General features: G+C 43.3%; 1 protein-coding gene across 3 annotated transcripts in view; it reads right to left on the bottom strand.

The window, feature by feature from the left end:
• Positions 1–12062, bottom strand: part of LOC134353323 (UAP56-interacting factor-like) — an 87855-nt gene that overhangs the window by 64319 nt on the left and 11474 nt on the right. For all 3 annotated transcript variants that reach the window (XM_063061359.1, XM_063061362.1, XM_063061361.1), the window contains exons 2-4: positions 10745–10891; positions 2407–2531; positions 2140–2252 (exon numbers count right to left, since the gene is read on the bottom strand). In XM_063061359.1, coding sequence (XP_062917429.1) covers positions 2140–2252; positions 2407–2531; positions 10745–10891 — 385 coding nt within the window. The remainder of the gene's footprint in view (positions 1–2139; positions 2253–2406; positions 2532–10744; positions 10892–12062) is intronic.

Raw genomic sequence — 12062 nt, 5'->3', positions numbered from 1 at the left:
TCACACGAAAGTTTGCCTGACATATGACTTCATAGGTTTGAGGGTAACCTATCAACAAGGAATAGTTTAAAGGACAGAACAAGAGTAGTGGAATGATAAGATATATTTTGATTGGCAGAGAGTTACAAGTGGGCTGTGCAAGGTATATGAATACTCTGAAAAGTAACACGGATATATAATGTGGACAGAAAAAAGAGGAAGATAATAATGTGAGGTTATTAGCTTTAACAGGAAGCATTCTGGAACAGAACAGCAGGGAATGTAAATCTCGTAGCATAAAGGGATCTAAGAGAGCTATTTCACAGAAAATTAGCATGCGATACAGCTCACAGAAAGGAAAATAAATAGCACCTAGGCCTTTATTGCAAGGGAGTTGAGTGCAAGGAAGTTTTGGTACCTGTGTGTATAACTTTGGTAAGATCACAACTTACAGGGTATATGTCATTTTGGCAACACAAAGTAGATTTACTAGATTTCTAGAGGAGATTATTAAGCAGGGAACACGTTACTTTGTTTTTCTAACTATGCATTTATACACACAGTGGCTACTTTATTAGGTACATCTGTACACCTGCACGTTAATGCCAATTTCCAATCAGCCAATCTTCTAGCAGAAACTCAATGCTTCAATTGCAGACATGGTCAAGATGTTCAGTTTTTGTTCAGAACAAACATCAGAATGGGAAAGAAATGTGATCTTAGTGCCTTTGTAAGTAAACTTCCAACTATATGTTTTGTTTAGCTTCTGGTCATAAACAGGAGCCAGGCTTCAGTTCTTAAAATATAAATTGAAAGTAGTATTCAGCTTGAAATTTTTAAAAATCAGCTTTATCATTACCATACAGAAACTCTGAAGTTGGATGTGAAAATGGATCAAACAGGACTTTCCAGTAACTGAATATGAAATTGCAGGCAAGATAGAGAAAAGTCTAGTATTAAAGAAGGTCTAGAACAAATATTGGGGAAGGAGATGGACAAAATTTAACCACTGTACGGGGGACAGGAACGGTCATGAAAACATTTACAACTCATGAATAAAGTTGTATTAAGTGGGTAAGAAAAAGCTAATACCTGCTCCCTTGAGAGAAAAGGTTTTAGCCAGTTTTCATACAGTCTACATATGAAAAGTGATCTGGAATCATGGGTAAAATTTAACCAAATTGTAGAAATAAGTCTTTGAAAGCTTCTTTGCTGACAAGTACATGATCTACTGGACCATTTCAGAGAGTACACAGATTTTTGTGCAAAAAAGAGATGACAATCTGTCAATGTGCATTTAAAGCAGATTGAAGTGAATCATACAAATGGTGTACAAGATGATAAGAGACATAGATTGGGTATATTTCCAGAGCCTCTTCTCCCTAATACGAAGGAGTTAATTTTAAGGAGAGTGGAGGAAAGTATGGGGGGAGGGGAGGTAAGGAATGTCAGAGGTAAGGTTTGTTTCTTTCTTTCTTTCTTTCTTTCTTTCTTTCTTTACACAGAGTGTGCTGAATGCATGGAATGCCCTGCCAGGGAGGGTGGTAGAAGCAGATACATTAGGAGTATTTAAGAAATTCTTAGACAGGCATGTGGAAGATAGAAAAATGGAGTGCAGTTTAGGAAGGAAGGGCAAGATTGTTCTGAGAGTAGTTAAAAGGTTGGCACAGCATCATGGGCGGAGGGGCCTATACTGTGCTGTAAGGTTCTATATTCTATATGTGCTCAAGTATCATGCCTGAACATACTATAGGTAAATTGAGGTCCGCATATGCACGTCATGGCTAACCTAAACAGCTTGTCTTTAACAATGATCTTTAGTTTCAATGTAAATTGTTTGCAAATGTTTAGGAACAGAATGGCAAATGTTTAGAAACAGAATGATATCAAACATATTCTTGTTCCTTCAAATCGATCTTGATCAACTTAACCCAACTCAGGAAAAGAACAGATTGAAAAAAAAATTATAGCTGTATGCTTGTCAGCCAAATTTATTTTTCTTGTTCTCCTGTTTCCTCATTATTTCCACTGCCACCTTAAGGTACCATCACAATATCAGAAAAATAATGTTATGAACATGGTATTTTATAAGTCTGGCTGTAAAGTTAAAAGACACTGAAAGGGTAAAGTTGATTTACCTTTACCGTTAGTGATTATTACCTTCTTTTCAAAATTTGAGGAGGCCCCTGTCTTATAGGTCTGAAGCTCTTCCTGGCCTGCTGTGCTCTTCCTGGTGTGACCCTTGGAGTTCCTTTCCAAATGGGTGCAATTTGCTGAAAATCCAATAAAGAACATTGGAAATTCATTTCTGTATTCTTCATGTTTTCAAAATATGGTCTTTTTTGTGTTCGGAGTAAGGTCTTACATGGTCGGTTAATTCATTTACAATAACTGATAAATGTTAAGCTTATGGTTTAAAAGACTCACTCGTTTGGATGCTGTGGGAGGTCTTCTTCCAGCTGGTCTAACTCTGGGACTTCTAGCCTGTGTTTGCCAATAACGATTGATACCAACTCGTAATCCAGATGCATTCCTCTGTGGTCGACCGGATGCTAATTGAATTGAAACATAATCTGCTCAGCAGAGCTGATGTACGTGTTGAATTGTCACCCAGGCTATAAAAATAGGGGACAAGCTCTCCTCTACAATCACTCTGACCACTGGTGCCCCACAAGGCTGTGTCCTCAGCCCCCTGCTGTACTCATTGTACACTGTTACGTACCCCGTAACTGGGTTGCCAAACCAGCAGAAATGGATCACTCAGTTGGAGTCTGGAGTACTAGAACTAAGAAAGTTTTATTAAAGAAACAAGCAACACAGTAATCGAAAGGATAATAAATGCAACAATTCAACAATGATAACCACACATGTGCACAGAATTAAGATAACAGCATCAATCAAGCTCTATCGTTGTCTAGGGGTAAATGACCAATTTCAAAATGACTCAAAGTTCAGTCCAGTTTAGTAGTTCAGTTCGCAGTAATCGTTGTCATGGCGATGGACAAGGTGGGGAAGAGAGACATAGAATAGGAACAACTCATCATTCAGCACAGCTTCACTCACAGACCAGCGAGATGGCTCACAAACAGCATTTGGGCGGGTCCTTGGTGATGTCACCTGAGGTCACCGACTGTGACCCCTCCTCCAGATGCGGTCGATCCTCTGCAGTGAACCCGGCACCCAGGCAAGGGCGGACACACACCGGGTTCCCGCTGATCGTACCTTTCCACCCTTGTCGTTGTCTGGCACTTCTCACCCACTCGTGAGAAGCGCACCGCTTCCAGGGTCTCGTTACCTCGGGTGGCGTGTGTCTGTCTTAGCGAACCTGTCCCTTTTTATCCCCCTGCTGGGGTATCGCCTGTCCATCACTTCAAACAGTTCAGGGTTCAAAGGGGGGAGCCGCTCCAGACAGCTCTTCCTCCCACATCCCTTCATTACACATCTCCAGACGCTGCTCCATTGTTCCTTATCTCTCCTTCCCCTGAGGGCAGGTGGCAGACCAACTGCTGATGCCACTGATGCTAGCCCAGGCCAGCAAACATCTTAATTTTATGTGTATTCTCGTAACACTTCCCCCCTTTAAGGATTTTTACCGGGAGGTAAAAATTACAAACATGACTACATTATCTGATACATACACAATATACATCTTTAACAGTTATTTAGCTAATACAGAGAATTTGAAGCTGTCAACACCTTGACAGACAGTCATCACATTTTCTGTTCCTTTTACACGTGTTATTAATAATCCCTTAGACCAGGCTCCAACTCAGCAAACTTCATAGTGGCCAAAAGCACTGATGAATTGCGACCAATGTAACCTCTCATTTGGTTTTGTCCCGGACCACAACAACAAGGGTCGTCCCATTCCGACTCAATTTTCTCTCGCAAGGGCTTAGTAGGAGGGGGACGGGTATTGACCGCAGAGTTATTGCAAAACTTCCTGCAGTACCCCACCATCTCCAAAAGCCTTCTGAGGGCCCTCTTGTCTGTCGGGGTTGGGAGGTCAGCGATAGCCTGCACTGTAGCTTGCATCACTGCCAGCTGCCCCTGTGTCACCACAATTCCCAGGTAAGTGACTCTCGTGTGGCCGAATTCATTTTTTTCAAGGTTCACTATCAAACTGGCTTCAGACAGCCGTGTTAAATTGCCAATACACACCTCTGTGTTCATCAGCCCTTTAGTCACTGAATTACTCGAAAAATATGGGTGTTGTTTACTTGGCTGCCCTATTGTAACAGACATAACCCAACGTCCCAGTTCTTTGCATTTCCTCGGGACAATCAAACACATGGGTGCGAGTCGTTTAATTACTCCTTCGGGGATTAAGGGAGAGACCTTATCAGTAGACCTGGCCAAAACAATAGCCTTCTCCCATCTGACCGATCCCATCCTAATCTTTTCAAAATGTTTTTTTCCTCTTAGCAGGGGGCCCCTAGCTTCATTGATTTCCACGCTAACACCGACTAGGTTTGTTAGCATATCAAAAGCCGGTGACCGTCTCAGTTCGCGTCGGTCATGATCAATAACATTTTTCCCCCTGGGCAGCCGGTAAATCTCTTTCATGATTCCACCAACTGTTTCCTCCAGCACCGCAAAATGTCCACCGGGGGGTACCTCGTGGGCCATGTTAAAAACCTCATCCCCATAACTCTTTTGCACCACCCCCCACTCCTCATCTGCGGATGCTGTACTTGATTTCCCTTTCTTCCTCAGCACCTCCTTATCCGCACAATAGCTTGTCAAGGCTGTGTCAGAGAGAGCGGTCTCGGCCAAAACCATCAGCCCCTCGTCTCGCTCCTGCGTCTGCACAAATTCTTTCCTGGCTACTGCTACGTCCGTCCCAGCTCCCTCACTACCTCTTATCTCACTACACCCTGTCTCATACAAGGTTGGCAGAAATGTTTCAGCCAAATTCACCATCGCGGGCGGGGCCTCCATGCTGGCAGGCTGACAAGTCAATCTCACGACTGGGAACACGATTCCTCCGGCGATGTCATTACCGAGCAAGACTTCCACGTCTTTCATCGGTAATTCGGACCTCACCCCGATCGTGACTAGTCCAGAGACCAGGTTGCTCTGTAAATGTATCTGGTGCAAAGGGACTGACTCTGTCCCTTCCCCAACACCTTTGACCTCTACCTCCCCAGTCTGGGTCTCTGAGCTAAACTCTAATACACTCTTCAGTATTAGTGACTGACACGCTCCCGTGTCTCTCCAGATCCGCACTGGAACTGGTTTTAACCTCTTTTTCATTGACACCAGTCCGGCCGAGATAAACCTCTCGCGCCCTTCCTGGACTTTTTCAGACCTGTCCTTCCCTAGCGGTTCGCTTAACAGCTCGATACAGCCATTCAAAATTTCCGCTTTTCCTTTCCCCGTCTCCTTCCTTGGGGCAAAGCACCTGGACGCAAAGTGTCCGACTTTCCCACAATTATAACAGACGACCCCAGGAGACTTCCGACCAGACTGCTCCCGGTCTACCTTATCCTTTTCACTAGTCCCCGGCTTACTTTCTGACTTTTCCGGCGGACTCTCCCCACCGTCCTGACTACCCTTCTGGTAGCCTTTACTTGGGGCAACCTTCATTTTATGCGTCAACGCATACTCATCCGCTAACTTAGCAGTTGCGGCTAACGTGGCTGCCTCTTTCTCATCGAGGTAGGGTCTCATACCCTCAGGGACACAACCTTTAAACTGCTCAATCAGAACCAGTTGCAGCAGTCTGTCATAATCCCCCTCTACCCCTTTCGAGGCGCACCAACGCTCACAATATGTTTGCATCTCACGAGCAAACTCCAAATACGTGCGGTCCCACCGCTTCCTCGCATTCCGGAACCTCTGACGGTATGCCTCCGGGACCAACTCATAAATCCTGAGGATGGCCTCCTTCACCACCTCATACTTCTGGGCATCTTCCGCGGATAAAGCGGAGTAAGCTTGTTGGGCCTTCCCTTTCAGTACACTCTGAAGTAAGACAACCCACTTATCCCTCGGCCATTCCTGACTTATGGCCACTTTTTCGAAATGGAGAAAGTACCGATCCACATCGGTATCGTCAAATGGGGGAACCAGCCTAACCTCCTGGGTCGCCCGGAACCCTCCACCTTGGTTCGGCACGAGCCCCTGCTCGGCCCTTATCTTTAACTTCTCCAGCTCAAATTCCCTTTCCCTCTGTTTCTCCTCTCTCTCCAACTGTCTGTCCCTCTCTCTCTCTTCTCTCTCCAACTGTCTTTCTCTCTCTTGCCTTTCTACCTCTTTCTCTCTCTCCCGCCTTTCTAACTCTCTCTCTTTCTCCTGCCTTTCTAACTCTCTCTCTCTTTCTCCTGCCTTTCTAACTGCCGTACCCGGAACTCGTGCTCGAGTCTCAGTTTTTCAAGCTGTACCTGTACCGCGTCTCCAGCAGGTTTTTCAATAGACACCTCCCCCAGCTCACCTTGGGGAAACACACCTTTAGATACATAGTGCTCTACAATAGCTCTGTGTATCTCCTCTCTCCTCATTGTCGACTTCACCTTAGCAAGATTCACCCGTTTGGCCACAGCTATCAATTCCGATTTCCTGGCATCCTCTAATGCCTCCAAGGTCGGCGCCTTTATAAATTCCTCAACCTCCATTTCTGCTGTTTGTCTTTTCTTTCTTTCGGGAATTTTAACCCAATCAATTTACTCCGTCCCAAATTTAGCGTTCAAAATCGCGGACGAGAACCCCATTTATGTTACGTACCCCGTAACTGGGTTGCCAAACCAGCAGAAATGGATCACTCAGTTGGAGTCTGGAGTACTAGAACTAAGAAAGTTTTATTAAAGAAACAAGCAACACAGTAATCGAAAGGATAATAAATGCAACAATTCAACAATGATAACCACACATGTGCACAGAATTAAGATAACAGCATCAATCAAGCTCTATCGTTGTCTAGGGGTAAATGACCAATTTCAAAATGACTCAAAGTTCAGTCCAGTTTAGTAGTTCAGTTCGCAGTAATCGTTGTCATGGCGATGGACAAGGTGGGGAAGAGAGACATAGAATAGGAACAACTCATCATTCAGCACAGCTTCACTCACAGACCAGCGAGATGGCTCACAAACAGCATTTGGGCGGGTCCTTGGTGATGTCACCTGAGGTCACCGACTGTGACCCCTCCTCCAGATGCGGTCGATCCTCTGCAGTGAACCCGGCACCCAGGCAAGGGCGGACACACACCGGGTTCCCGCTGATCGTACCTTTCCACCCTTGTCGTTGTCTGGCACTTCTCACCCACTCGTGAGAAGCGCACCGCTTCCAGGGTCTCGTTACCTCGGGTGGCGTGTGTCTGTCTTAGCGAACCTGTCCCTTTTTATCCCCCTGCTGGGGTATCGCCTGTCCATCACTTCAAACAGTTCAGGGTTCAAAGGGGGGAGCCGCTCCAGACAGCTCTTCCTCCCACATCCCTTCATTACACATCTCCAGACGCTGCTCCATTGTTCCTTATCTCTCCTTCCCCTGAGGGCAGGTGGCAGACCAACTGCTGATGCCACTGATGCTAGCCCAGGCCAGCAAACATCTTAATTTTATGTGTATTCTCGTAACAACACCCATGATTGTGTAGCCAAGTTTCCATCGAACTCAATATATAAGTTTGCTGGTGACACAACAATTGTAGGCCGTATCTTGGGTAATGATGAGTTTGAGTACAGAGAGGAAATTAAGAACCTGGTGGCATGGTGCGAAGACAATAACCTATCCCTCAACGTCAGCAAGACGAAGGAATTGGCTGTTGACTTCAGAAGGAGTAGCGGACCGCACGACCCAATTTACATCAGTGGTGCGCAAGTGGAACAGGTCAAAAGCTTTAAGTTCCTCGAGGTCAGTATCACAAATGACCTGACTTGGACCAACCAAGCAGAGTCCACTGCAAAGAAGACCCACCAGTGCCTTTACTTCCTGAGAAAGCTAAAGAAATTTGGCCTGTCCCCTAAAACAGTGGTCCCCAACCACCGGGCCGTGGACCGGTACCGGGCCGCAAAGCATGTGCTACCGGGCTGCGAGGAAATGATATGAGTCAGCTGCACCTTTCCTCATTCCCTGTCTTGCACTGTTGGACTTGAACATAGGGTTGCCAACTGTCCCGTATTTGCCGGGACATCCCATATATTTGGCTAAATTGGATTGTCCCATACAGGACCGCCCTTATCTCGTATTTCCTCCGCTAAGGTAGAGTGTTCCTATGAAACCTTTCGTGCCGAAATGGTGTGAAGCGAAGAAGCAATTACCATTAATTTATATGGGAATAACTTTTGAGCGTTCCCAGACCCAAAAAATAACCTACCAAATCATACCAATAACACATAAAACCTAAAATAACACTAACATATAGTAAAAGCAGGAATGATATGATAAATACACAGCCTATATAAAGTAGAAATAATGCATGTACACTACAGTCAGGAAGATTAAGCCAAAACCGATTTGTGGAAAAAAAAATCGGCACGTACACGCATGCGCACGTCACATATGTGCATGTGCACAGAGGTGCCCGCGCAAGACTTCATGGTCATGGTAGTCTTTCTCGGGGAAAACCCAAGTGTCCAGTATTTGACTGGTACTTTTGTCTCTTATCTGGGAGTGAGAAAGTTGGCAACCCTGACTGTAAAAGACATGTTGAGGTGAGTTTCTCCCTACTTGAACACGCCCCCCCCCCCGCCCCGGTCGGCTGGTCTGCAAGAATATTGTCAATATTAAACTGGTTCGCAGTGCAAAAAAGGTTGGGGACCCCTGCCCTGAAACCCTCACTAATTTTTATAGATGCACCATAGAAAGTATTCTTCTAGGGTGCATCACAACTTGGTATGGAAGTTGTCCTGTCCAAGACCAGAAGAAGCTGCAGAAGATCGTGAACACGGCGCAGCACATCACACAAACCAATCTTCCGTCCTTGGACTCACTTTACACCGCATGCTATCGGAGCAGTGCTGCCAGGATAATCAAGGACACGACCCACCCAGCCAACACACTTTTCGTCCCTCTTCCCTCCGGGAGAAGGCTCAGGAGCTTGAAGACTCATATGGCCAGATTTGGGAACAGCTTCTTTCCAACTGTGATAAGACTGCTAAACAGATCCTGACCCGGATCTGGGCTGTACCCACCAAATATCCGGACCTGCCTCTCGGTTTTTTTTGCACTACCTTACTTTCTATTTTTCTATTTTCAATTTATGATTTATAATTTATATTTTTAATATTTACTATTGATTTGTACTCCAGGGAGCGGGAAGCGGAGAATCAAATATCGCTGTGATGATAGTACGTTCTAGTATCAATTGTTTGGCGACAATAAAGTATAAAGTAAAAGTTTAACCTTTCCTCGTAATGCATTCCATGCCTTCCAGGTGTTGGATTAATAAATCCTTTTTTAACTGCTCTGTTAGATGAATATCCTTCATTCAGTAAGAAGATCAATACTACACACATACTCCAAATGTGATCTCAGCAATCCCCTTGTACAACTGAAATCATTACTTCCTTGTTTTTGTATTCAATTTCCCCAAGCAATAATCAAATAAACGTACTCTACAATTTCTCACCATTTAGATACGTTTCTTTATTAATTTTTTTCCTGTCAAAGACGGTAATATCACATTTTCCAACACTTTCCTCTTTTCCCCTATCTCTGCCCACTGACTTAACCTGTTTGTATTAAATCAAAACAAGGCTGAGACAATATATAGGCTGAAGTACCAGCAATGATCATCTCTATCAAGGGACTGTCAAACCAGATTCGATGAAATTACCATGGCTATGCATAAATATCAATGTTTTTGAAATAATTAGAAATTCAACTGAGCCAACCACATAAATCCCATTGTTAAAGGGATTGACTCACTTTCTGATACTCCATTTGTCAGGCCTGCACTGGCCAGCACCTCCAGTCTCCACCCATCTAACAAGAATCATCTGCCACTCATTTCCAACTCATCAACTCATCACCTGCAGCTTATTTAAACCAAGCTCTCATCCACAGCCCCTGATGTTCATCCACTGAACCAGCCAGCCTTAACCAATTACTTGTAGCTTTCAGTTACCTTGCTGTCTGTGGTGTTTCGTACCTGTTTGCACTTGTTTTGTGGCCCTTTGTGGTTTATTATTTTGCAGTTATTATCAAAGTTATTGCTCACTGCTAAATGCTAAAGCATCTCCACTGCACTGCTTTTGGGTCAAGCCTCCTCTGCATTTTCTGACACAAAACCTACCCACCATATTCATCTACACGGCAGAAGTCAGATGAATGATGAAGTTTTCTCTACTTGCCTAGATGAACTTTCAAGAAGTTCAACATTATCCAGGACAAAGAAGCCCACTTGACTGACAACCCATCCACTACCCTAATTATTCACTCCCTTCATCTTTGAAGCATACAATGACTTCAACATTTATCAACAACTCAATGCAAAGACAGTTCTAATGGCACATCCCAATTCTTAGGCCTCTTGCCAAGAACAACTAAGGTTTCAGACGCCAGAGAATTGTCTTTAGCTTTCCTCCCTCCTTCATATATTGCACAATATGCTACCTTGCAAATATATTGCTGCTCCTCCATCCTGTAAAAAGTGCACAGATAGGCAAACATGATTTTGAATAGCATTTCCAAATTAAAGTGCTAAACATCTCAATTTCTCATATTAAACATAATAGGAACACAAATGTGCCAACAAAAAATGCAAGGTTAGATAAACTGTACAATTCTTTGGATTTCAATTGCAAAGTTTTGATGAAGATAAGTTTACCTTGTACATTCTGCTGCATTCCTTGCCCTGGCTGAATTGTTGGGTTGCGAGGGCGTGAATTCCATTGCCTTTTCTGTTGTTCTCTTGTCTTGTTTACTGCAGATGTTGTAGAGTTGTTTTCCCTTTTATTCAGTTCAATAATGTCATCTGAATAATGCATAAACATTGTTAACATGGTAACTACAGTGTAACTTTGAAAATGCTGCCAAATATTATGCAGAATATTGATTTGTCTATAGGAAAACAAAATTCAATTATTTCCCCTTATTTTGGTCAGCCAAAGGAAAACTGGATATTTAACCAAGTTAAGGGCATATCTGGCTGTGAAATAATGCTAAATGATAAGCTCTCCATGAAATAATAAGAACATTATCACAGAATCATAGAAGCATGCATCACAGTTACTATCTACACTAACAGCCTTCATGAGAGAGTGAAAAATACAAAGGTTACAAAATCAGAAACAATTTCCACATGAAGGAACTTTAACCTGCTTGGAAGTTAGTTAAAAGTGCTCATAAATACCAATTTTAGCATTTATTGGAAAAGATCAGCTTTAATTGTACATACTGGTTGGCGATAATATAGAAATTTAAATAATTTTACACATTAAACGCATGCATTTGCACATTCAATAAAATACAATGTATATAGGAAATCAAGTAAAACACTGCAAAGAAAAGAAACCCAGGAAAGAGAAAAAAGAAAAATTGTGAAACAAATAGGAATTTCAGCAACACATGGGGAAAGTTAAACACTCTGGTCATCAAAACCTATGTATGCTGGATTCATTGTAACTAGGCAGTGAGTTCAATCATCTTCAATAAAGTGTATTCTTTCCATTTAGTTATGCATGCAGTAACATAAAATAAACCTACAGATATTACATTTGGTGACATGGGCAGGGGGTTTCTACATGTGAGAGTAGCAAGACAATGATCTGGGATGAGTAATGCATGGAAGCATTACTGAAAGCAAACAATATTTATTGTTCATCCCTAATGAGAAGATGGTGGTGAACCACTTTTTTGTAATTCTGCAGTTCCCATAGTGCTGTTGAACACAGTGATCTGCTATTTAAGTGCAACATTGGTGAAAGAGGAATATGCTTCCAAGCCAGAATGACATGTGAGTTTGTTTTATTCATTCAAGCGATATGGATTTTCCAAGCTGAGATAATTGTCCATCCCAAATTGTCCTTGATAAACTGGTGCTAAGCTGCCATTTTGAATCTCCGAGATGCAGGTCTGCCCAAAATACTGTCAGGGAAGGTTCCAGGATTTTGTCCTGTGACGGTAGAGAAACAACAATATATTTC

Source organism: Mobula hypostoma, chromosome 10, assembly GCF_963921235.1.
Source record: "Mobula hypostoma chromosome 10, sMobHyp1.1, whole genome shotgun sequence".
Taxonomy (NCBI): domain Eukaryota; kingdom Metazoa; phylum Chordata; class Chondrichthyes; order Myliobatiformes; family Myliobatidae; genus Mobula; species Mobula hypostoma.
The sequence above is the reverse complement of the archived record's forward strand: the minus strand, read 5'-3'. Positions and strand labels throughout refer to the sequence as shown.